This window comes from Xiphophorus maculatus, chromosome 2 (assembly GCF_002775205.1).
Source record: "Xiphophorus maculatus strain JP 163 A chromosome 2, X_maculatus-5.0-male, whole genome shotgun sequence".
In the NCBI taxonomy this organism is placed as follows: Eukaryota; Metazoa; Chordata; class Actinopteri; order Cyprinodontiformes; family Poeciliidae; genus Xiphophorus; species Xiphophorus maculatus.
This window is the reverse complement of record NC_036444.1, coordinates 12320438-12347055: the sequence shown is the minus strand read 5'-3', so window position 1 is coordinate 12347055 and position 26618 is coordinate 12320438. Positions and strand designations below refer to the sequence as shown.

The following is a 26618-nucleotide window of genomic DNA, read 5'->3' as shown; positions in this document are numbered from 1 at the left end:
AGAGATACGCGTATATCATCTACCAGTTATGGGAAGTTCATTCTAGCTGATGAAGATGAATCAAAAAATCATTTAGTTATTAAAAATGACTCGGATAGATTCGCCAGAAAGCAAAATCTGGCCAGAGTCGCAGACGGCACAGTCTTGATTCTATGCCATATTACAGAAGCCAAGTCTATCTTCAAAAAAATGGAAAAACCCCTGCTAGCTCTTCTCTTTGGATTAGATGACGAGCCAATCTGCATACACCAATTATAATGCTAATATTACCTGCCAAAAGCAGGGCAAGGGGCAGACAGGCAGAAGGAGAGACAGACAGACAGGTGGGCAGACAAGCTCAACTCTTGGCTTGAAAAAAGGTGCAGTACGTGCAGCACAGGAGTAAAGAAAAAATGAGATTAAAACAAACAAACAAAATTGAAAAGGAACATGAGCTGTAGAGGTGAAAGAGGAGAAGTGAGCAGATGGTGGTCATGCATGATAGCTCACAAAGTCAAGGCTAAAGCAATACTATTTAGTATTTCAAGAATAAAATCTGAAATAATGTACTAATAAAGGTGATTTTTCCCATTTAAATTTGTGTTTGAATTTTTTGTCAGAAGCTGTGAAAGGAGGGATAAAACATGAACGGGAGACAGGAAGAGAGATACATGAAAGATAAAGAGAAGTTAGAATGTCTTTTTGATTTTGGGCAAGAAGAAGGTGGCTGAAAGAGAAGGAGTATAGCAGAAGAAATACTATAAAATGAAAAGCTCATTCTTTACAGTGAAAAGTTTAGATTAGATTCATAAATCATTAAACACAGCACCTCTTGCAGTAGAAAGAAGAAAGAGACCTGCTTGAATTACTTAGTATATCAACTGAATAAAGCTTTGTTCTGGTTAAAGGGGGATCTTTTCCTCTCCACCGCTGCTACATGCATGGTTGGCATGAGGAATTGCTGCAAAGTCAATGGCACAAAACAAGCGATTGTCATGCTCATCCAAGAGGAGTGAATGCTGCAAATATGTGACTAAATGCAACCCTTGGATGGAAAGTTGCAAAGCTTTTAAACCAATTTTAATACAGTGAACTTAATGCACTGTTTTATAAATGTATAGTTAGGTTATTTTTTGGATTTTTGGGTTGAAACCTATTTCCAATTTTCTATTAGGTCTGGCCTGCCAGTTAAAGTTTTTACCCAATAGCAAACCATTTCAGATATTTTTAACTCAGAAAAGGCACACTGTTGTTAATGTCACTAAATTGATAGGAGGTTTTAGCTTTTATTAATTTAATGACAAGGGAGACAAAATGGACTTTACAGTACTTTAGGTACTATTCAGCAATCACAACAGATCGTGTGAAAATGACCAAATCCAATCTCTTTTTTCCGATTGATTGGTACATTTCTAATTTTTTACTTCCTTTGCAATCCTTTCTGTTGAGCTCTTGACGCTGAACACATCATCCCACTTACACCATTTTGGATGAGATACAAGTCCCTAATACAGAGAAGGTCATATTGTACAGGAACAATAGTGAATCCTCACTTTCAGAAATTCATGCAAATCACTGGACAATCAGCAGCCAGTTCTTCCCTTGCACCCTTGTCTCCACTCCTTTTTGTCACTTGCCTAAATCCAAAGGCCAGCAGTTTGTGCTGACTGGAGATGGGCACCACTTCGAAACACTGAGTCATTCTTTCAGAGCATCGCCTCATTAATCTATGTACACACACATACATGCAATCACTCACTGCTTGTAAACTGCATTTTGGATCTCTGTCTCCCGCGCACTGCAAACCTACTACCTTTTGCATCTCTCCAGACATGCTCTCTAACATTAGTCTTTTCGATGACGGATTTTTATGGATGAAACAGTAGTTGCCATGTTCTGAAATTTCCGTGGTAACTCACCCTCGTCCTCATTGGAGACAGCAGTCCCTCCATAGCTGATTTGGTTGGTTCCGGTGGGCTTACTGGGCCCCCTCAGCTGTGTCGGTGTATTATCCCAATCCGCAAATAGATCCTGTTAGAAACGCTGTCTCATCCTCTGAGCGAGCATCTCTTCTTCAGCTACAGCTCTCTACCCACCCAGAGAGCCCAGCACGCTGACAGGCACACAGAGAGTCTGTGTGCAATGTGGGAGTGTGTGCAGGCATATATGCACCCACACATCCACACACACACACACACACACACACACGCACACACACACACACACACACACACACACACACACACACACACACACACACACACACACACACACACACACACACACACACAGCTTGAAGCAGGAGGCGAGAGGGCAGTGAGGAACTCCTGGTGCTTCTCTCTCTATCTCCAACCTGTCAGCAGATGTGTGATCCTACCTTGCAAACCTCTGTGCTGTTAATGTGAAATGTCCATAAAGGGTTTCTCTCTTCTCTACCTTTCTCTCTACATCCTTTAGCTTATCTCTCTCCCCCTGCCTCGCTAACTCTCCCTCGGTGCCGCCAGCTACATTTGTTCCATTCAATGTGTCAAATGATTGCAGGTCTTTTTTTTTTTTAGTCGTAGTGACCTCCGTCTGCTGGCTCTCTCTCTTCCCTCTTCCTTCTGTCCCTCACCCACTCAGTCTGTTTGTGAATCCTTCACGTAGACGGTCTACTCCAAATCCCCGCCCAACGTGAGAGGTGAGACAGAAGATATGCTTGTAGTGCCTGTGCGTTTTTGAAAGTGATGGTGATAGATAGCAAGAAAAACAAAGAAAAAAAAAAGAGAGGGCACTCTTTGGTCCACCATTGTCCCTCTAGACAATAGTGGCTCTTCATTGCCTAGCAACATGATCAACCACTATTCTCATAATAGACGAGGCATGAGTCACCAATTCAAATATTTAGACATTGTTTTGTTGCTTTCCAACCTGTTCAAAGTCACATATAGGGTTTCCCCACCAACACACGTCCAAGCCCAGACCAGGACTAAAAGAAAAAATACTGAGCTGAACACACACCAAAACCACTGTTGATCTTTTATGCTTCCAGAGCAATGCGGATGCATTTCTCACTGTAAGAAGACCTTGGGGTTGACACAAAATATGCTGGAAATACTACACATTCCTTCTGGCATGGGAATCCTCCAAAATGATCTGGAGACAGTTGGAGAGGAGAGGGAGTTCCCTTCTGGACCCGATATCGTCATGGCGGTATCAGGTCTTCCGGTCATCTTGGATAACTGGAGGACAATGGATGGATGAATGGATCACAGTGTACGGAAACTATCTGAATGTTAATGAAGTCAACTTCCTCATAAAATAAGTCTTTACAATTCTTACTACTTACTACTCATTCAATAAATTGACCTGGACATGGTGTGGGAATGAAGTGTCTTCCTTAAGGGGAAATTATGTGAACACATACAGTTTTAACAATCATACAACAAGACAGTTTTGCATCATCTTATCTTAAGGGAAAATTGTCTTTTCCTTCAGCTACTTTAATGAAATTGATTTGGCTGATGACCTGCCTAATTTATATTAAAATAAAACATCTAATTGAATTTCTGACTACTAATTGGTATTTTCAAACTGCACTGTAGATCTGTGTTCCATTTTAAGCAGGATTTTTAAAAACCAGCAGGTTGTTTTAAGAACTAGCAGTTTTTATGAACAGACCAGTGCATGACATTAGCTTTAGAGTGAAGTTTCACAAGCAGCTCCTTGTTTCCATTCACAACATGATAAATGGTATTTAAACCCAAAACGTATTAGATTAGAGAAAATAATATTGTGTTATCTCAGGTTCAGTCCAACTTAATGTAAATATTAAATCTCAACATTTTCATATTGCTCCCTCCTATCCTTAAAAGATTAAAAGCAAAACATAAATTGGTGGAAGCCACAAGATTTTAATTGGTTCTCAGTTTCATGATCTTCCCTCAAGTCCCAAACAAATGTGTTTTTCTTTTTCCTCTCGTTCATCAAAGAGTTGCTGTAAAGAAAGGCCAATAGCTCCAGTGCTTTCTGGCTGCAAACTGTAATATTGTCTGTCCTTTAGAAAGATAAAAACACATACAAATTTTCTCCCATGTTTTCAGTTGTTGCCATGAGAACTATGTTCATAAGGGCAGCAGCAAAAAGAAACTAAGTGCTTAAAAAAAAAAAAAACTAAAATAAATAATCAAATCTGAGCATTCCTCCACCCACTGTCTTTCCCTGCCGCAGCTGTTGGATCTAAGTATGAAGTGAAATGACACACTCGGGTTCAGGTGGCCACCTGCAGACTTTGACAAGGCTCTCTGCCTGAACTGCATGATTCCAAGTGAAGCATTCGCTCTCATGGTGTTCTTTTTGTCTCTCAATTATTTTTAGTCTGGTCTCTCCACATTGACCCAAATAGGACCAAAAAAGTGTTAAATTTACTAAATTAATGATGATAGAATATCTCTGGGGATGTTCTTTCAATCCTTTGTGCTGCACATAATTTTATAGTGATAACCTTCACATGTTACTGTGTGAATTGTTACGGTCATTAATAAGTTCACCAATATTTCCACAGATGGTTTTATATTAACACATCCATTTTTTGAATATATTTAGTTAGAAAACCAGCCTATTAGCAGCCTAAACCTTCAACTGAGGGTTTCTCATCACTAAGCTGTCAGTATGTAGTAAACGCAGATTATTTATTTGGCAATAGAAGTAACAGAAATCACTGTAATGCAAGAAATTTGTGTAGTAGCATTTACAAGTGGCATTAAATATAAGTAATCCCTATGTAACAATGAATATCATCTGTAATGCAAAAACAGCCACCACCCCTTTCACAGATGGATAGGTGTGTTAAGGTATGTAACCCCTCCAGGTGGTGGTTAACAGCTAACTCACTGATTTTTGTCAGCACATTTTATACATGTTATGAACGTCACACTGTCGAATGATCATTGAATTGATCAAAAAGCAAATAGACTGGAACCTCGTGTCACATTTTAGAATTGATCCCTGGCCAGCTGAGAGAGCACGAACATTTCAGCACAACAAAGTGTGGGTATGATCAATAAGACTCAAGCGGCAGGTGACAGAGCCATTGGAGCTTGAACATATAAATTTCTGTAGAGAGAATAGAGAAGGATTGGGATTTGTTTTTAACGCAGACAATGGCGTTTCATTATCTGTTTTTACCTTTGATTTTCAAAGCAAAAAAGTAATTGTAAGAACACTTATTTAATATCAAAAATATTTGTTGCGATTCCTTAAAAACAGAAAGGGAATACCCTAATCTGGATTAGCAGTGGATCAGTACTGGACATAAGACAAGATCTTTTAAACAGAATAAAGTTAAATTCAACACAAAAAACTAAAATATCTGTACCATTGGCTTTATCTGAGTTTTTAGTGCCCAACAGATGGACTCTTGCTGGTTAATGTCTGGTTTGCTCCTAGCCAAGTTGGGTCTATTTCCATTGGGAGACTCTTCCTCACTATTGTTGGCTTGAATAGGCAGGAATGTGGGAGCGCCCTGAGCGCACAGGAGCTGTGGTCCACACCCTGATGATACCATTTGCAGCAACACGAGTTTATTTGATGGACTCAAATAAACCCAGACATTTCATTTTGTCTTAAAGGCAAACAGTCAGAAATGTTAAGTAGCTAAGACTGTAGCCTAAAATTTTCCATCTAGGTTTTATCATGGCTGATTCAAATCAGTAGAATGTGTTAAGCAAATAGTCCTTACACTGTATGAAATACAAGGCACACCCACACATCCAACACACATGAATACATTATCTAAACATAATCCTCTTAAACACAGGTACTAATGATGCTGGGGGAAGAAATGTCACCAAGGACAAGACAACTGGAAGAGCTCAAACTCCATTAATCACCAGACCTCTAAGCTTAGTGGTGTCATTAGACCCAAAGCAATCTCTACTCTTATACCAGCTCAAAATACTATAAATTACTATTTCACTTTAGTTTACCTCCAAATGTATCCTTTGAGGAAAGATTTTTGTTTTTTGTGGTAAGGCCTCCCAACTTACAATATATTTTTAGATTGATGCAATGTGGAGAGCTTTTGTGCATGTTCCTGACAAGCCACAGTGACATACAGCCCCATACATCACCATCATGCATTCCTGCTGACAGTGAACCTGTCAGCAAACCCAACACTCACACACTGACCACACACACATTTACCTCATGTGCCAACCCCCAACCATACCCAGTCACTAATAAACCCACACATACATAAAGAGGAGACTAGGTGGTTGGGATGTAGTGGGTGATAAACACCACAATCACAGAACAATGTGCACAGGGCAGTGCACATTGATTGCACTGTAGTGCACAATATCCTTAAACCCATCCCAACCCCCTACTGTCCCCATCCCCCTACTACAGCCTTCTCTCCCCTTCACTTACATCCCTGACACCCCAGCTGGACCCCAAAATTAATCCCTAGTGACTTTTCCACTATACAGATGTGAACGGACAAAACCTGGTTCAGTGAGTGAGTCAGTGAGGCTTTCGTCTTTTCATTTGTTGATAATTTTGGTACAGTACATTGTGTTTAGCAATGTTGTAATTCAAGCGGGATTCAAGAGGTTGAAATATGTGAGAAAATTGTAGGAAAGTCCATAACTGTCTCTATATTCCGTTTTTAATGTAGAGAGCTGCAATTACACTGTGGAAAGCAGACATCCCATAGGCTAAAGTAATTAACTACGACTGAAAACACTAACACAATGTGGAAACAGTGGAATTAATTGCAACTATTATCAAATAAACCATATCAAGGGAAGATAAGATGTGCTTCTCTCCCTCTGCATGCTTCGACTTAAAGTATTTGAATTATTGTCTCAATGACAGATTAGTATGCTTTTGTCTGCTCCCTATTAAAACAGAGATATTTACTATGTTTCCAAGCTGTGTGTAGAAAAGACCAACATGTCTGTAAACGGCCTTGTCACCTACTTACAAGGCCGTAACGTTACCGCTAAATCAATACCACTAGAGTTGAAGAAATCTGTTGTTGACCCTCCTACTATGGAATGGATAGTCTTTTCTCTGTAGACCAACAACATCGATGCAGGAATGACCCATCCTTACTAACAACACATTGTCAATATTCAGTTTGTTCCAGTCCAGAAAAGGAAGGAGGGAAAGCTCCTTGTTGGAGGTTATTCATACTTCAGATTAAATATCAAACTGAGTTCTTCATGTTTGAATGCCTTGAAATTGGAAAATAAAATAAAGATGAGTTGAAATTATTATAATAATGATATTTGTAGGGCTAGAGATATGGGCCTTGGAATAGCATCTGTATTTCTTGAACTTTTCAACATTTTGTCAAAATTCCAATGACAAGCTCAAATTTATTTTATTATATTTTTATAGGGTAGTGCATAATTTACAAATAAAAATCAGAAAGTCTGAACTTGTGTTCAGCACCTTTTACTCTGATCCAGTTCAACCAATTGGCCTTCAGTTAGGAAACTGGTAGAGTAGAAATACTAACATAAATGCCTCTGTAATGTCAAGGTATTCTTTTTTTTTTTATTTATTTTTAGAAAATATTAGCAAATTAAAGTGGTGATTAAATAAAATCACATGAACGTTTGTAAGTAGGACTGTCAGTTTGTATTTGTAAGCTGACAAAATGTAAAAAAAAAAAAATCAACCAGTCTGAATAACGCTCTGTCTCTGCTGTGGGAGTTTTCGACAAATTTCCACAAAATTGCTTGTTGGTGTTTGGCGTCAGAGATTTTCCATGATATATTAGAGTGTGAAACTGCTTTAGCCCTTCCTTTCCCACAGCTAAGAGGTCCAGGTTTCAGAGAGCCAGTCTGATTGCTGCCTCAGGGAATTTATTTCACATCTAATCTAAAAGCTCATTAAAGTGCGTCCCAAGAAACATGCTTCACATGCAGACTCCTACACTGTGGTCATTCTCATATACAGAGGGTAAGAAATATCCTTCACCATTATGTCCTTAGATGTAGATATTTGCAGCATGTGGCTGTTCTTCATTACTGTCTGCAATCCTAAACACGGAGAGGGAAAGCCCCTTCTTCTGTCCCATCTCACCACTGCTCAGAGGGAGGAACATCTTATCTCACAACTGCAGAGAGGGAGCGAATTAAGAAGGGAAAAAAAAGATGGATGAGGGGGCATAATGTGAGCAGGGCTCTGTAGGGGGGAAGGACATATGGTATTTTGGGACAGTGGCCAAAGGGGAAAAGCTATGGCAGAAAGAGACAAAGATTATAGCATCTTGCAAATTAATAGGCTAAAATAAAAAGGCAGATAAGTTAATAGAAGCAAAAAATGTTACCTTAAAGCTACCTTGAATCTTCTGCTTTGTATAAAAAAAACACTCATCACTTACTACCCACCACATATGAATCCACTGACAGTGCTATCAGTGTTAAAGAAATGTTTTCTCCTATTTAAATACACATTTACGCGAGTAGAGGTATTGATTTTATTCAAGCATGCTCGATGCAATGATGTCATTCCAAAATGGTTTCCTAGCAACTGTTGTCGGGGGCAACCAGCATTCTCTGCAGGCAAGCGCATCGAGAGCTTTGCAGGAGGGAGAGAGAGAGAGTGAGACACGCATAGAGAATGACAGCGTGGATAAGAGTTTAAATGTGTTTAATTAGCTGCTTGTGAGTCTTAATGCCCCCAACATCAAAGCAATCTCCACACCTCTTATCGAGATTTCTAATATTATCATGTGCCATTAGCTAAGAGTCTGAAGTTCGTTCCAATTTTACGGATTTGTATGCTTTGCATATTGATCTCGCACTTAGGCATACAACGACATCCACAGAAAATTGACCTATTTCCTCATTTTTCACACACACACACACGCACACGCCCACACGCACTCCACTCACATTCATGGGCTCACAAATGCAAGTCGTGGCAAAAATTCTTAATCGATATTCATTCACACACTGCCCTCTACCGACAGATCTCAGAAAGTGTAGAAAATAAAGCCTGGGTGCAAATTACATTTCCCCAGTTTGATTGAGATTTTTCATCAAAACTTGCCACGAATTGGATTGACAATTAAACAGTTGATGAAAGTCAATCTGCTTTATCTCATGAGCCCTACAAACTGACTATTGGTGAAATGCAAGGCTGATGTGAAAGATGAAAAACTACATATGAGCAGATTCTATTTCCACCCGCTAAGTTTCTGATACATCTATCACCTTTTTATCTATAATCTGTTCCCTCAACCGTTACAGTTCTTGTAAGTTCAGATAAAGAATAATGTACGAAGTTCACTTGAACCTAAGATCAAAGGTGGACTACATGAAATAACAGAAAGACATGAATAGATTATGGGATGTCTAAATCATGTGAGCATGTGAACTTATGTTAGATGCTACCTCAGCTGATTAATAAAATATACATTGAATGGTAAAAGAAGGTGGCCAAAATAACAATATCACTAAATCATTCTGTTGGGTTTCTTGCTATACAGTAGGCCTACATGAACTGAAACAAACAGACTGAATTAATCTGCTGCTTTCAACCCCTTAGCTTGCATTGGGACTGAAGTGGGTGTATAAATTTAAACAGACTCATGCATCCCACTTACAGTTCCTTCACCTCTCTCATCTATTAACAACTGCAGTGTTTGCACATTTGAGCAATTATGCTAAAACCATCTCAGTAAATCATTCCATACTCTATGCCTTCGGGATTTGGTGACTCTCACACAAATGATGGTGCATCCCAAAATGGGAAAACAGCTCGCTTTAAAAACACCCCTCAAAAACAACAATAACAACAAAAAACAAACAAGCAAAAAAAAAAACCATCAGCTGTCTCTAGTGCCCTCTAGTGGAACGAGTGAAACAAGAAACATTTTACTGATTTCTCTCCCTGCTGTCTTTCTTTCTATGTCTTGTAATGTTTTTGTTGTAATTTGGGGATATATGAAAAGTTATGGCATGGTGTGATCTTTTATATATTGTGTGAAATATGTTATCTTTGCACTACAACCATTATTTTTCTCAATTTTAGCCACCAAAAACTTATAGAAATATGGACTTTCATTTAAAATAACAAAAAAATTTGAAAACCCATATCAAATCCTCTACCCATTATTAAAATAACATTCAGGTATACATCTGGCTGGATATTTGACAGTTTTCAGAAAATTCCCTGCTACGGACCAGGCTTCAAAGCATTGTCCTTTCATTGTCTTTTTTAAATGATTTTTTGGCTAGTGGCATTTAAGTGGGTTGTGAGAGAGGGCGAAGGTACGAGGCAAAGGTGAACGTGCCAGAACTCAAGCTTGTATGTAAAATTTTGAACTTGCTATGAAAATAATTGAAGTAATTTGTCACAAATCCTGCAATAAAAATGGTTCGAATAAATCATCACAATCCCCAAATTAAAATGACGTTCATGTCTACAAACCTCATGGTGCACACCTAGCACAAGTCTAGGTGTTAAATAGACAAAAAATAAACAAACCTTCAAAATGCTTTGATTTAGGAGAGCTGTTGCCGTGGTAATCAAGGACTCCATTATTTCTGTGATGGTGAGAAGCTAAAAAGAAAGCTCTTCTATCTATATGGACTGAAATGTGTCTCTGTTTCCAGCTCTTCTTTTAATTTGAAGATTACATTTCAAATGAGACTTAATGTGGGGAAACTTATATGCCTCTTTCCTTTTCAAACCGCCTAAAACAAAATACATTTTTTAACGATATGTTTGTGTTTTAGTTATAATTATGCTTCTTTCTGTTTGTATCCACTCTAAACTGACATACTCACATACCAGTGGAACTGTTTTAGACATGACAAACACTGCCAAAACCGTGAAGTACAAGGGTGGCAGCATCACGGCATTCAAGTGTTTTGGTGCAAGAGGAATTTGTGTTCCTTACAACAAATTGCATCATGGGAAGAGAACATTATGGTGAGATACAGGAGCAACATCTCTGGGTATAAAATAGTCTAAATAGGATGATGACCACTGCATTACGCTTACTTTCTCTACAAGTATATGGACCTCATAATGAGCCATTATTTTACTTATATTATAGATTTGTTTCATGGCATGTATGCTGTTCTTATTTCCTTATCCCCTATTATTATAACAATTTTTCTATTATTAAACTGCCTTGCTTTCTCACTTTGATAACTTCTTGTGTAATTGTAGTTGGGTAATTTTTGTAAACTCAAAGTATTAGGATTTTAACCTACAGCTATCAGTATTATTCAGGTGATTCTTACAAAAAGTAATTTCTGTGGGAGAATTGCAGAAGAGGAAAGTTGTGAGGCCGATATTTTCTGAAAATCACTTTTAAGTTACTGAATCTTGAGTCTTTTATCTTGTCAAATATTTCATCCAATAACCTTGCATGTATGATGTGCAAGGTCATCCTCCTGTCAGTTTTTTTTTTCCGCCTATGCCTATCTTGTTAGGAGTTGTTAACAAGACAGCTCGTCATTATGTCAAGGTCCTATTCGGTGGTTACCGAGTCAACATGGAGGACAGTCAGCCCCACTGGGACCTCTGTCAGCCAGAGTGGGATATGTCAGATGCGCAAATGCTGTTATGGACACACACACACACACGCACACGCCCACCATTAAATGGCTGCAGTGCCATTCGCAGCAACAGAGACGGGACATAGTTTGAACTTGGAAGCAAACAGAGATGGGTCTTTCTACTCAGACATCTGCTCCATCGCAGGGACAGATGGTGAGCCAGTCACACCGCCTGGTGGCTCTACCACTCTGTGCCCGCCTCTCGTCTCTTGTGTCACTCTGTCACCCCTCCACCTCTCCTATCAACCTGCATCCTGGCACACAAGACAGGTGGTGGCTTCTTGCTAATCTGACACTGCCATTGGCTTGTAAATTATTTATACATTCAACTTATTAACACTAGAATGAAGCTGATAAGTCAAGAAACCAAAAAGACCTAATCCTACACCAGGCATTTTACCTTTTGCACTGGGAGCATGACATACCCTTTGGCTTACAGTCAGCAGAGCTACTCTAATTGCTTAAACTAAAATAATGTGAGAGAATTGTTTTTTTTTTTTACAGTAGCTTGACCTTCACGTGGCAGGCATCAGATACATGCTATGAGGCAGCTTCAGTGGAAGCAGCTATCTCAATGATCACTCAAAGATGTTGCTTAAACATAAACTGGGAAATACATGTAGGAAAAAGAGAATTATTTACATGTATATTTATCTAATAAATTATTACTATTTTAGTTTGAAAACATTTGCACATTTTGGTCCATATCTATGCAAAAAAAAACAACTAATGCCCTGTATCACTGAAGAAATTACAACATATACAAGGTGTAGATTATCTGGATAATTTTGCCATGTATGGTCATTTTGTAGAGTGGACAGTACTGAGATGGAGAACTTCAGGAAACAACACACAAGCAGACCAATGGGCCTCTGTGTGGGTGCTCATGCAGAGACATAAGAAAGTGGTTTTCATTGACTTTTGTCTTTGGATCAGACAATGAGCACATCTGACAAACCTGTCATACATCTGTATGGGCATTAAAACCCATAAGAAATGCTGTCACACCTCATAGCGAGACTGCAGTACAGATTAACATGCAGGAGAGGTTACACAACACACACACACGCCCCCACACACTGCAAACACTTTACACAGTCACACCTGAGACCTTTTTTGCACACAAAAGAGCATAGCTAAGCCAGAAGGAGCTCTGATGAAGTCAATTAGGACTGAAGCGCCTTCGCCTCTGCAGCCAATCAATAGTCCTTACACAGACTGCAGTATAAACAGAAAATTTAAGAGCAAGATTTAGTCTCAAACATATACACACACAAACACAACATTTATTCGTTAATACATGTAGGGATATTAAATCTAAAGCATTCGTCTTGCTTGTTTTTGCTCCTTCAAGTCTTCAAGTTTTACTTGAGCTATGGTGAAACTAAACAGAAATTAAAGTGAAAACAGAAACAAAAGAAAAACATCATTGGTCATTTCTTGAAAACACAAAAATTACAACCAAATACAGTCACAGAATTTCTTAGTTTTGCTTTTTGGATGTTGGACAGTCTGATGCTGTGAACATTGACAGCTTTCAATGCCTATTAGTGGACAAATTAAGGGTTTAATCAATATCACATTATGGTGAATCACTTAAACTAAATATTTAACATAACATTTTGCTAAAGAAATTAACCTAAATTAATATTTAGAACATTTTAAGCTATGTAAACTTAAGTAAGATAAAAATGTTGTCTGTGTGTGTTAATGTGATGCCTTGCATTTACAAATCACACTGTGCTGTGTTATTTCAGCCACATAAGACAGTTTTAAATCAAATTTGAAGATTATGTGGCTCAAAGACAATAGAGGAAGATAAATTAGACATCAAACATGCAACTCAACAGGGATTTATTTTTCTTGAAGTCATGAAAGGCCAAATTGTTGCCATTTTGTCCCAAACATCCACCTGTAAACAAATCTTAGGCAATAAATAATTGTAAAGGTAATTAAATTGTTAGTTATCTAGTACTAACAACTGATAATGCCATAGTAAATAATGCCATATCTATTGATCTAAATATAATAATTAATATTATTTGATCTAATGCCATATTTTTGATTTACCATAAGCTGATATTTTTGAAGAAGACTACAATACCAGCCATGTGGTTGATTGTTCTTGTTAGGATAGTCAAAGATTATTACCTTTTCTTGAACAAAAATAACTATAAGCAACTTCATTTCAGTAGATTTAATTTATTGGAGGCATACAACTTAATTTACTTTCATCTGACTGTGTGTAAACTATATGTAGCTGCTGTCAAGACAACTGCATCTGGTTTATTGTTTTTTGATGTTTGGTTTAAGGTGGCAGTAGTTAAAGTTTATTTAATATTAAACATTAAGTTTAATATGTGTGGTAGTTTTAGTAAATTTGTGTTGATGCTCATTAAGTTCGGTATATATATTTTATATATATATATATATATATATATATATATATATATATATATATATATATATATATATATATATATATATATATATATATATATATTCAAATGTGGGGGGAACATTTATTTTGTTCCACAGACCATGTGTTGCCCAGGGAAGCATTAGCTGGCGCACTTAGATCCACATGGGGCATTCAAGCTCAAGAAGCTGATCGCTAGAAATTAAACTTTATTCCTCTGGAGTCAATGCAGCTAATGAGGTACAGTTTTGTTTATTTGCATCTTTTATTTATGTAAATACTCCATTTATTGTGAACTGATTTGGGTTTATGTTACCTTTTGGTTTTAGTTCTGACTGCATTTTTGGGGACTTTGTAATACGCGTCCACAATAAATGGCTGTTGAAACCAAGAACTGCGTTAAGCCTTGATTAAACTCGAGATGAGTAACACTATAGAAAATTACTTTACATCATTATTCAAAAAGACTAATTCAATTACAATCAGAATTCGTACAGTTAGAAAACTGCCAAAGAGGTGAAATAAATTAATCCTGCAGTGAACCTTTCTACCGCTTAACATTCTCCACTGTTCCCCAACAAGCAGCAGCTACATAACATAATGAGACCTCAGTGCATAATTCTGGAGGTCCTTTGGCCTTCTGGGAAAATCCAAGGTAATTTAGGAAAAAAAAAACATCCCCTCCATCAAAACATGCCAGCTCGCATTTTTGGTGGGACTCCAGTCCAGAACCTGTCATCAGAAAATAAATTCACTGTTAAAACTACTTAAAAGAATGTTTTCAGCTGTAAAGGATCTAGATATTGATTATCAACAAACTGTGCAGTGTTGCCCCCTTCAGTACAACACATTTAACCCTTACTCAGCAAAACTCAATACAATGTAGGTTATTTTTTCATTTCAACAAAAACCACCACTGCCATATTATTTCAATGGCTTTTCTTTGTAATGTATAAGTGTTTCTTTTCTGCTGCAGCTACTCCACAGCTTTAGTTAGCTGACATCAGCAACACTGGCGCCCAACATCACTCAAGCGTGACTGTTCTGCAGGCACACTGCAGCTTTTGAAGGGGGGTGGGGGGTGTTAGTGGGAGGGCATACAATAATGTGATTCTTATAAAAGATTCATTATATACTGAATACTGGACAAATTTATCAGAAAGAGAAAAGGGGGGGAAAAACGCAACAGTGTCCCAAAATCAAAATTGTCAGATTGAGAGGGATAATTTTTTTTTAACAAAATGGCAATAATGAAATGTCATCTGTGCCTGTACTTCATAATAATCACCCAGAAAGGGCAGAAATCTATGTGAGATATGTAGCTTCTTAAATCAGTAGCAGGGATTCTGTGAGGTTTTAATGTGCCAGCAGTTTTCAATGAGAAATGTGGGTTTAGAACATTTTCTTTGGGCTTGAAAATATAATCAGTTTAACACTAAAAACTAATAACTATTCCTTTCTAGCTGAACATACCAAAAGTAGGACATATTATTTTTGTTATATGTAAAGACAAACATGAAATGCTGTTTGAGTGTTCCTTCTTTGCCATTGTTACAGGGCAGTAATCAATTATCTCAGTATGATCTCATTCTGAAGACCCTCCCCCATCCTCCTCAGCCCTGCTCTGTTTGTACACAGGCTGCTCGTTTACAGTGCATTAGATCAAAATTATAAAAAGGATTTTAATGTTCCACACATGTGTTCTTTCACACAGTTTTTCACCATTTAGACTTTCTGATTTGATTTTCTTGTTTTTTTTTTGCACACATGCTGTATGCATGAAGTCATATGTACACACACCCATCGTTTCATAGAGAGGTGATTTGATTAGTGCTGAATCCCCTGGCTTGATCACACTGAGTCATCTGGTCTGCATGCTCAGTGGCAGGGTAATTGAATGAGGAAAAACAATGAAGAGACATGGCAACAACATACAGGCTGATGTAAAGTCTATGCTGTTTTCTTTTTTTTTCTATTCTATTCTAATTTTTTTCTATTCATCTAAAGCGCCACGTTGACTACGGAAATCACACATAATATGGTGCAGTTCACAAATGAGTAGCTACACATATGTGCATGGATGTCATGTACCTCAGAGGATCTGTCAAATGTAGGAATTAGAATTTGAAGTAGGAATTGTAAAGCTGCTCGCTGTTCCCTCACAGTATTCAGAGCAGACAGCCTTCAGCATTATGAAGATAATCCACTTAGCCCCTGAGTGTGTCAGGATTCCACTTTACTCTGCTTTCTGTCAGCATAGGGTGCAAGGCCAAGAGTAACAGAAAGCAAAATAAATATGGATCAGCTGCCCCTGCATGTGGAAAACAAAAACACTGACAAGAGAGATTAATGTCATTAGAAAATTAAGTGAAATATGCGGCAAAACAGAACACTGACAGCAAATACGTTTCTATTTTTGACGTCTTTTAATTAAAATTTAATTACGATGTTCAGATCGTGGCTAATGGTGCATTTTAAAACCTGGATTAGGCACCAAAATGTGTTGTTTTTTTTCCAGATTTTTGTCAATAGTCATTACTGTTATTTACTCCTAATTCTCATCAAACATGTAAAAGCGGAATTTCAAAATAGGTAACGCAGCATTTTCTCCCTTGGAGTTGTGTAACCCAGGTTAACATAGCCCTCACTAAATATAAGCCTTTCCATAAAAATAGCTATAAAATGCATAAATATGAAATAAATGAAAATTCTCCATCGGAAAAGCAGCATAAGGGCAGACCAGTACAGCTGGTGGTTTCAGAGTGGTTTGTTTCTGTCAAAACTGCTGCTAGAGCAGAAAAGCCAAATGTGTCTCCAGCTGAGACAGGTGGAGGTAGAAGAACAACAAAAGCAGAACTACAAGACACTCATTCACCATGTTTATGTGGGTAATTTGATAATAGAACTGGACAAATTATCCTGTCGAGTTTCCCTTGATTCATTTTCATGTCCCTCTTAAAACATTAAGAGGGACATGTCTTATCCCTCTCTTGTCCCTCTTAAGACATTAATAATTAAGATGGGTTCAAATTAGGTAACAAAAGTCTGAATTAGACCATTAAAACAATTACTTTCTCTTCATCTGAGAGTCAGATCTAAATCAAGATTAATTTTTTATAGAAGAGAAACTCTATTTTTTCACAAGCTATTCCCAAATATCATGAAGATGAGAAACTAGATAACCCTAGTTATCTAAGTAACTAGATAACCCTAGGTTGTTTTATATATTAGTCATTTTTGTCATTTTCTTCATCTTTAGATCGTCCCTGCTGAGTGTACATAGCTGGTTCATACTTGACCTCATTTCCCACGTGACAGTATCAAGGAAATTGTTAGATTGGAAACATTAAAAAAACTGATTGGACTTTTGATAACCAATGAAATTAGCTGAGATATGAACACTAACAGAATGAAAAACCAACCAATCAATCAATCAATCAATCAATCAATCAATCAATCAATCAATCAATCAATCAATCAATCAATCAATCAATCAATCAATCAATCAATCAATCAATCAAATTTGTATAGCACATTTCAGCAGCAAGGCATTTCAAAGTGCTTTACATCATATCAAACACAGAAATACAAAGTCATCAAGTTGGGGGTTCTTGCTTTTGCATCCATAAAAGGTTTACCTGTTAGACTCCTACTGTGTTATATGGAACGAAATACCTATTGGTATTTTTATTCCCACTCACGCTCACAATCACGCAGTTTAAAACGATGTAAACAGCCTTTCAATGGGCTTCCGGCAAGAGGCTCCGTACACCTCTTTCACGGAATTTCGCTCTGGGACTCCGTCGTCCCTCATGGATTTTTGTGCAATTGCAACATAGAATCAACAATCAGAACATGACATTAAGTCAAGTTCCATCATTAAATTTGTAATTGATTACGTTTCAAATACAATCCTAAACAGGTGGGTTTTTAGTTGAGATTTAAAGGAAGTCAGTGTTTCAGCTGTTTTACAGTTTTCTGCAAGTTTGTTCCAAATTTGTGGTGCATAGATGCTGAAAGCTGCTTTTCCTCGTTTGGTTCTGGTTCTGGGGATGCAGAGCAGACCAGAACCGGAAGACCTGAGAGGTCTGGAAGGTTGATACAACAACAATCATATATTTGCTGAACCTTACTGTTGTTATTGTTTTTTTATAACTGTGCTGTAATCTTTATTATTATCATTATCATTAATACTTTATTTGATTCTAGGCTACGCATAAGAATTCCTCTGTTCCTAGAATGAGCAAACTCTGGCTCTTGTCAAATAGTGGAAATAACTAAACTTTTTTGAATCTCAAAGATAATCTTGCTATCTATAACACACAATCTATCCATCTTTGCTGCTCTATAGTCACTGCTGTGCAGTAATCATGTATTTACTTGAAATATTAATGCACAGGAAGGCAGGAAGCATGATCAATGTTAATCTTGGCTAACATTCCCCCTCCCCCATTAATAATTAAGATGGGTTCAAGCTAACGTGTCAGTGTGAAAGCAAATGCCACCGATTTTGCAAACAAATCACTAAGTGCTAAAACTATGCATGTGATCCCTGTTCAGTGAAAACCAAAAAAGGAAAATCAGAAAGCTTCTCCAAGGAAAATACCAAAAGATCAAATGGTGTCCTCTCTGAAGAGCACTGATTACTGGCTGCTGGTGCAATGCAGAATGGCTCTGAATGAAGGGGTTTTGACTGGAACAATGGCTGTGAAACAGATTTGACAAAGATGCATTTAAAGGCTGTCAACTATGACAGTAAGAGCACTTGTTTGGGAGCAGCTCCCATACGAATGCCAAACATACACAGCGGAGGAGTAAAAATGCTCTCAGGGGAAACAAACTGTCAGTTGAACCCATTTTTTTCTCCATACTGCAAAAAAAAACAAAAAAAACCAAAACCACTTCAGGCAGACCCAGTTTTGATGGGAAACAACCAAATGCTGACAGCGTCTCTTGTAAGTTGTCACTTTTCTTTATTGTAAAGCACCCTTTTTCCATTTCTTTCTTTTCTGTTCTTGCCCTCCTCCCTGATGTTCTCCTTTTCATCTTTCCTCCAATGACCTGTCCATCATGTTTATGTACTTTTTTCCCCTGCATTTCTAACCATTTTGTTTCACCCCAGGATGGACTGCATGGCCTATCGCCATAGTAACAGACAGCCTTGACAGGTGGGAATAGCAGGTAGAGCAGCGATGCGTGACTCCCCACTGGGATTGCAGGATGTCCACATTATAGACTGAAGAACAGAACATGCTTCCATGTACAAATTTTCTTTACACACTGGGTTTACATTTAAATTAAGGGATATCATACAACTGACCCACGCCAAATCTCTAGAAAAGATGTGCTGCAAAACCACTCTGCCATTGTAATACTGCTCAGCTGTATAGTAGGAGCATTAATTAGTTCCTGTCACAGAGGAAGCTGCCTCTTGTAAGGTTTAAAAGACAACATTTACCTCTCCTATATGAAACTAATTTGATCCAATCGTGAATGGTGTTTTTAAATCTGACATCTGTCCTTTAAGGAATATAAATATTTGGCAATGCACGTACAAGCACATGTCTTTCTGATCACAAACTCCTTTAAGGTTTGTCACCAAAGTCCTGATGAGTGAAAAGTTTTTTAGGTGTGTAGAAACACAATGTTGAGGAAAGTGGATGGGATCTAAATGCTTCAAAAGATTCTGGATGCTGCAAAAACAACCTTAATGTTTTTCTTAAAGACATCAGAAAACCACCTGAACAGAGTCGGTGCTCCATACTGCTCTAAGACTTACCATGAGTAAACTCACAGCTGATTCGGGGATGAGTTGGACAGCCATGATTGGATCCTTCTGGACGTTTGTGCTGAAAGGGAACGATGGTCACTTATGTCCTAGAGAAATCCTCCTACTTTTCTTCTTCAGTCTCCCGTTTTTGAGTACTCACTTTGGAAAAAGACTTCCTTTTTTCAGTAAAATGAAGATTTTCAACCAGCCCGCCACTATTCAGTCTCACTGTTAGAGCTGTCTCTCTGCTCTGATTATAATCCCACAGTCTCTGGAGAGCTGGTGACCCCTTGGTCTTCCTATACCTCTTCGATACTGTCTGGAAGGCAATCCCCCTTCTTCCAGTTTAAGCTGAGGGCAGAGTAGACCCACCTTCACTCCTCTTTCACTTTTAAAAACCTCCCTAAGGACCACACACACCCTCCTTCTCAACCCCCTGTGACTGGGGTTCTTCTAACTCAGTGCTCCCCTCCTTCTGATTGTTGCCGTGTGCTTCTCGTTTCCAGTCTGCTGTCCTCACAACACAAAGCACTTCCTCTCCTGCACGTGGTACATCTGCCTATATGCTCCTTCCCAGGAATGTCCTTGGCTGCTCTGCAGGATTCAACCTGCCTTGCAACAGTGATGCTCCCCAATTTAAAGCACTTCTCCTTCTCTGTGATGGGAATACAAACGCTCTCCACAGCTTTTCTCTCTGAGATCCAGCACATAGGACTCCCCTTTTTCACCAGTCCTCTATCTCATGTATCTCTGGCTTAAACCAACCAGCCAAAAAAGGGAAGCAGATCAAGAAGAGGAAAGAATAGAGTGTCAGAGGAGAGGTGTGATGGGAAAAAAGAAAAAGGAGGAGAGAGATGTTGCGATGCGAGCAGCCAGTGGTGAGAGAGGTCCACGCTGAACTGAGCGTAAACGAGGGTGGGAGTGGAAGAGGGAGGGGTGAAAACAGAAATGCAGAGAGTAGGAGCAGACTGCGCCTATCGATGCCTTCTGAGAGAACAAGGCGGTTCTCAGTGAGTAGAATACTCATTAGCTCATTCAGATAGAGGGTGTTACACCTGTGATTGGACATGCTAATTTTACCCTCACAGTGCTGTGTTAACAAGAATCTGCTTTATGGATACAGAGCTGCACTTTCATGTTGTCCTTTTTCAGGTTATCCTTGACATTGGCCGCACAGAAAACAGCTTGCAGAAAGCTGTGGAGACATGCAAGGAAAATGTTTGGGTCTGTTTAGCCTATTTGGTAAAACAACCCAAATCAATCTTTCTGTTACTTATTCATTTCTTTTTCTTTTCTATTTGCTTTATTGCTAGTTAGTTAAAGAAATAAGAAGAACACCTTTAAAATGAAACCGATCAGGGACATGTCAATCACTGTCAACAATGCAGAATTTCTAAAGAAGCTATTTGAACCTCTCAACTTGCCTAGAATAGAACAGAATGCCTCCAGCATCTTTGCATTTAAATTATATAAGATCAAAGAAACGTTTGCATCAATATGCCTCAATGCTTCCATTCATAAAACAGCATCTCATTCATTGTCAGCTTTTTGGTCCAAGAGAGTTCGTCTGTTCTTATTTTTAATTTTCTCGTATTATTAGCTGTAGACCTTTGCTTGATTTGAGGAGACTGATCTTGCACTTTAGACTTAAGGTGTGGTAAAGTTACTTTTCTTCAGACATATCTGTGTCGCTGCATTATGCCAAAGGCTTCTGGAACAAACTTTCTCCCATGAAAAAAAAAAAAAAATATTGTATGTGTTTTATCATTTATGTGCTGTGCTGTGATCAGACTTTCATTATACTCATTGGTCAAAGTATTAAGTAAGCTTAGTGCAATATAATGTTACACATGCATTCTGGATAAAACAAACAAACAAAAAATGCAACCTTTCAACACCCCAACTACTCAGGAAATCCATAAACTTCCTCTCACTGTCTGGGTAGAATTACAGTCGCCTTAGGGAGCGTCGTCTCTGTGTTTATGCCCTCAATGATTGTACAAACAAAGGAGTTCATAGTCCATGTTCAATTACTCACGCAAATTAAAATAAGTAAACCAGTTTTAAAGCTTGTTTCTGTCTAATTTTAATGTCAAGTGTTGAATTATCTTACATTTCCTACAGAAGAGTGACTCATAGGAGGGTGGAGTTACGTTTTCTCAGTGCAGTTCCCACCCCTTAGCTCAAACTTCAACGACAGATGAAAAATGAAACAGGAAACAAGAACGGGTACGGTCTGTTTTCTTTAAGATCTCCATGTAGTTAACTCATGTGGATACAGTACAGCAGAAAAACAGTACGTAGAAATCCATTCAGCTTATTTTATTTAAAAAGAAAACAAAATGTTTTTTAAGAAAATGCTTCCTTTCATTTTTCCACAGTCAGCATATATGCAGTGCTTTCACTTTAGATAGAGACAATAAAACAATTGCTTCCAAAGTTGTTTTTAAAAAACTTTTTATACATCTTTAAACATCTTGTCACTCTTTTTTTATAGACTGACATTTCAAGCTACCCTTGTGCAACAGGAGATGGCACTGCCTAGCAGCGAAAGATGTCATGATGTGGACCTAGATGAGAACATAAAATGGAAACAGATTGGCCGTGGGGGGTTTGGTATTGTCTATAAGGTCAGGCACAAAGTCAGAGACTTCGTTGCCATCAAGCTACTTCGGAATACAGGGTAAATCCATTTGATTGTAATTCTATGTTATATGTATTGTATTTTGTAAATTTTTGTAGATAGCTGAAACATTAAATATTTTATAGATACTGTTAAATGATTTAGCTTTCTCCTTTCAGAACCATTGACGAACTGTACAAGGAGGCTGAATGTCTGACAAAATTGTCTTCTGAGTTTGTTCTGAGAGTCTATGGGATTTACAATGGAAATAAGTTTCCACAGTTTCCAGAGGGAATAGTCATGGAGTTTATGGAAAAGGGAAGTATTCAAACCCTGCAGAAGGACTTGAGTAGCCCTCCACCACTGCCACTGGCCGTGAGATTGGCCTATCAAGTGGCTAAAGGGATGCAATACATCCATTCAAAGGGTTTTGTTCACCATGACCTAAAACCAAGCAACATTCTGCTGGATAATGACTTTAATGCCAAGGTAAAATACTAGGCTTTCAATGTTCTTTGTTCACAATAAATATGAAATTAAACTTAGTTGTTTTTCTCCCTTTGCATTTCTCAGCTGGCTGACTTTGGTCTCTCCAGGGAAACCACAAGTGTTTTGCCCAGTTTTGAACAATCAAAAGAGTGTACCAGAGGCACAATACAATACATACCGCCTGAAGCTTTTGCTCTAAACTATAAAATAGTTCGCTCCTTTGATGTTTACAGGTAAGAAAAGCATTGAATAATACATATGTTAATCATACAAATAGGAAAAGAAATACTGGACACAATAATTTTTTTCTCAGTAGATATCTATCTAATGAGATCATTGACATTAAATTAGATTGGTATAGCAACCCAGTTGATTCACAGAAAGAAATCAAAACTAACTAACCCATAGATTATGTTTAGTAAAGGGGATAATAGATATTGAAGACACTTCCTAAAATTTACTTGCTACTTATTAGAAAGTAGCAATGAGTGTATGAGGAAAGTAAAAACATTCACTGACTAGGTGTTCCACACAAACAAACTTCAAACACTCATCTAATTTCGCTCTTTTCTTCTGTTGTTAGGTTTTCAGTTTTGTTTAAATTAGCTGATTGATTAGGCCATTCTAATAGCTTTATGCTGACAGATATCAGTTATATTCTTGGCTTTCTGCCACTTGCATTTTTAATGTGTTCAGTGGTTTTTTGCTGCTGTTCCACTTTGTGCAAAACAACGTAAATTATGGAAATTTGTTTTGATGTCTTTACATGGTTAAATTGCTTTGGTCGATATCAACATTCAGGTGTACTCAGAAGTGTACCCCTACCATTAAAATTACATTTAATGCAACATAGACTCTTTGTTGTATGTAAAAAACAGTTTTATTTGCAGCAGACAGACATAAAAACTACTATAATTTGATTGTGTAACTGTGCTAACCTATAAACTAATATTTTGCTGAAACTCCTTTTGATTCTGTTTTAGTGTTCATTTTTCTTGAGTTCCCATTGAGTTCACATCAATGGCAATTAAAGCTTAACTGTCCCAGTAGGACTTTCCTAACCTTTGATCTTATTCTTTTTTTTATTGCTAACATAATATTTTTGTTGTTGAATGGTTCAGGATTTATATCCTATCAAAGCTAAGAAAGTTAGATTTTTTCTGTGTATATTAGAAAACCCTAGCAATTTAAAATGTTGTGTGAACTTTGACAGCTTCTGTGTGGCACAAATTTTATGTCAGTAGCTTAAGTAGAAAAAAACATATTTACAATTAAAACATGTTCAACAATGAAACAACATATATTCTATTCTTGATTCTCCAGATGTGTTTAGATAAAATCTAAGTGTAATCTAGAACATTTGCCCTTTTTCACTCAGCTACGGCATCCTTCTTTGGTCTATCCTGAGTGGTGAAGTACCCTATCCAGGTATCAGTGATTATCTTTTAATCTTTTCCCATAATTAAAAACCTTCTTAGTTAAAATTACAATAACCTATTTGCTTTACATCAACTTTCAAACTGCAAACATAGTTTACACCCATTTCTACATACATATCTATACACGTCCACATTTACCCCTGTCAATGCAGTTTTGTTGTTTTAAATACTTAGGGAAGCCAGATAGTCTCGTGGAACACAGGATTGAACATGGAGACAGACCTGATGTCAGTCTTTGCCTGAAAGAGGAGAAAGAAAAGAAGGCAGCAGTGACTGAGCTCATGAAACATTGCTGGAAACAAAAACCTTCTGAAAGGCCTGACTTTAATGGTATGAGTCGGTTTGTCACGGAAAGAAGAATGTGCATTGACTCTTTGTCATATTGGACTAAAATCTTTATGTTAATCTATTAGTTACATAAATGTGTAATAATGTACATGATTCTTTTGATAGCCCACACCATCTGAAAACACAAACTTGTTTTTCTTTTAGAAATCGTCCATAAACTTGAACCGATTTTCTCACTTCACAAGGATGGAATTGATGCAGCCATTCGTGATGTTTTATTGAAACTAAGACAAAATGTAATTCTGGAATAAAAAATAGTTCTGCAAGTTTACGAGTACATGTTCTTCTTTTGCAGCTGTTACATAATCTTTACTTCTCTTTTCCAGCAGTCAAGAAGTAGCAGCCAGCTTTCTCAGGCAAATGCTGCAGACTTGGTTCCTTCGCCCACTCCAGGTAGATTGATCAATGCTTCTACATGGCTGTGTTACAACCCACTAATTTTATGCATTTCTTTCTGTCTCTTAGAAAATGAAGTGTCAAAGGATGTTGTTGATCATCCCTCAGATACAGTACAGGTATTATCTAGATTTATTAAATGTGAGCTTGAAATGAAGAGAAAATATTAAAATAAAAAAGAATGTCAAATTCAAGCTGTTTTGTTATAAATCAAGATTTCATTCTTGTGTTTAATTAGCATATTTTATTTCAGCTATAGTGAAATGATTGTCCATATTTGGTCCTCATGGTCACTCAACATTCATGTTTTCTCTGTTCTCAGCAGCCATCTAATGTAGCTGGAACTGAAGATTTAACAGAAGAAGAAAAAGGTCTGTAGCATTTTTGTGAATTTCTGTGTCAAAAAACAGAAAAAAATAAATAGATGGTGATCATGTTTTTTTTTCCTGCATGCAACAAAACACTACACACAGTGACAATTGTTGATGACAGGATGGATGCTATAATACAGAAGAACACACGTGTCATGGCGATTGCTGCGGATCTTAAGAAAATGAAGATGATCCAAAATGAAACCTACTTCGAAATTGAGGCGGAAAAAACTAACCAGGCAAAAATGAGGGAGCTCTACAAGTCATTACGTGCATCAGACCTGGTGAAAGTTGCCTTCTATGATGCCTTGAAAAATCATGAACCAAATATTCTGAAACGTCATGGTATGATTTCCTGTTATTAGACATGCAAGGTTTTATTTGTGCTGTTCAGGTTTTTATTTTCCCTTTTTCTCTCTTCAGGTGACAGTTGAGGCATTCCTGCATCAGATGTCCAAAAGTGTGTGTGGTTTTCTTAATGTTTTTCTTTCTTTCATTTTCATTGTATAAAGTCTACAAATAAATATAAGTATCCATCCTTCTTGTCTTGAATTGCAAAACTGGTGAAGACACATCCAAAAAGACTGAATATGTATGACATACATTCTATTTTAAATTTTAAAATACAATTCCTTTTCGTTTCACTTCACAATTAAATATTTGTGAGGTGAAAAACATCCCAATACTACTACTATTACAACAACTAATAAGAAGAATTAAAAACTCATTAAAAATGTATTGTGACAAAATGTGTTAAAGCTTAAGGGCTATGAATATTTTTAAATGTTAACATCAGGAATTGCTTTTTATTTTTCCACCTGGGTGGGAAAAGGAGCTGTGGAGCCGTGGAGGAGGAAGGTTTGTAAGAAGCTTTTCTGGTTCAATCCCTAACTATAACTGTCACTAACAGTTAGTCAATCAACTGTAGCTGATGGTAGGAAAAACTAATCACTCACCTGTTGCACTTTAACTTACTGGACTTTAAATAACTAAAATAGCACTAAAAAATAAAGGAAAAGAGGAATGAGGGCAAAATTAATCTCTTATATCAAATTTTCTTTATGGCAATGACTTTTCAGTTGTTTGCAGATTGTTTTTTTTTTAATATTGGGAACATCAAGATTCAAAAAATGGCTATGTTCAGTTTTATTGGCAGCATGCCTGATAGTATTTTAATGTGCGCACACATGCAAACACCATGTTTCTCTTTATTTCAT

General features: G+C 37.5%; 2 protein-coding genes across 6 annotated transcripts in view; one reads left to right on the top strand and one right to left on the bottom strand.

Moving 5' to 3' along the window:
- Positions 1-20568, bottom strand: part of frmd4a (FERM domain containing 4A) — a 121202-nt gene extending 100634 nt beyond the window's left edge. The window contains exon 1 of one of the 2 annotated variants that reach the window (XM_023345170.1): positions 19745-20568. In XM_023345170.1, coding sequence (XP_023200938.1) covers positions 19745-19789 — 45 coding nt within the window. In that variant the 5' untranslated portion in view covers positions 19790-20568. Of the gene's footprint in view, positions 1-1898; positions 2124-19744 lie in introns of those variants that run through there. The other variant, XM_023345172.1, reaches the window with a different exon arrangement.
- Positions 20569-21905: 1337 nt separating this feature from the next.
- Positions 21906-25939, top strand: LOC111612340 (receptor-interacting serine/threonine-protein kinase 3-like). 4 transcript variants are annotated; one of them, XM_023353422.1, is made up of 12 exons: positions 21906-21964; positions 22233-22418; positions 22538-22847; positions 22932-23080; positions 24226-24275; positions 24461-24616; positions 24779-24870; positions 24964-25027; positions 25100-25149; positions 25353-25401; positions 25504-25746; positions 25825-25939. In XM_023353422.1, the coding sequence occupies exons 1-12, from the start codon at positions 21936-21938 to the stop codon at positions 25833-25835; spliced, it is 1389 nt and encodes a 462-aa protein (XP_023209190.1). In that variant the 5' UTR covers positions 21906-21935; the 3' UTR covers positions 25836-25939. The 4 variants fall into 4 exon arrangements, with proteins under 4 accessions (XP_023209190.1, XP_023209196.1, XP_023209183.1 ...); XM_023353428.1 differs by having other exon boundaries at positions 24961-25027; positions 25356-25401; XM_023353415.1 differs by having other exon boundaries at positions 24961-25027.
- The last annotated feature ends 679 nt before the right edge of the window (positions 25940-26618 follow it).

Bases quoted from the DNA above. Each gene is read 5' to 3' on its own strand.
- LOC111612340 (XM_023353415.1), top strand. From the start codon at position 21,936: ATGAAAAATGAAACAGGAAACAAGAACGG. The intron at 21,965-22,232 runs GTACGGTCTGTT...CTTTTTTTATAG, and splicing joins GAAACAGGAAACAAGAACGG to ACTGACATTTCAAGCTACCC. The intron at 25,150-25,352 runs GTATTATCTAGA...CTCTGTTCTCAG, and splicing joins ATCCCTCAGATACAGTACAG to CAGCCATCTAATGTAGCTGG.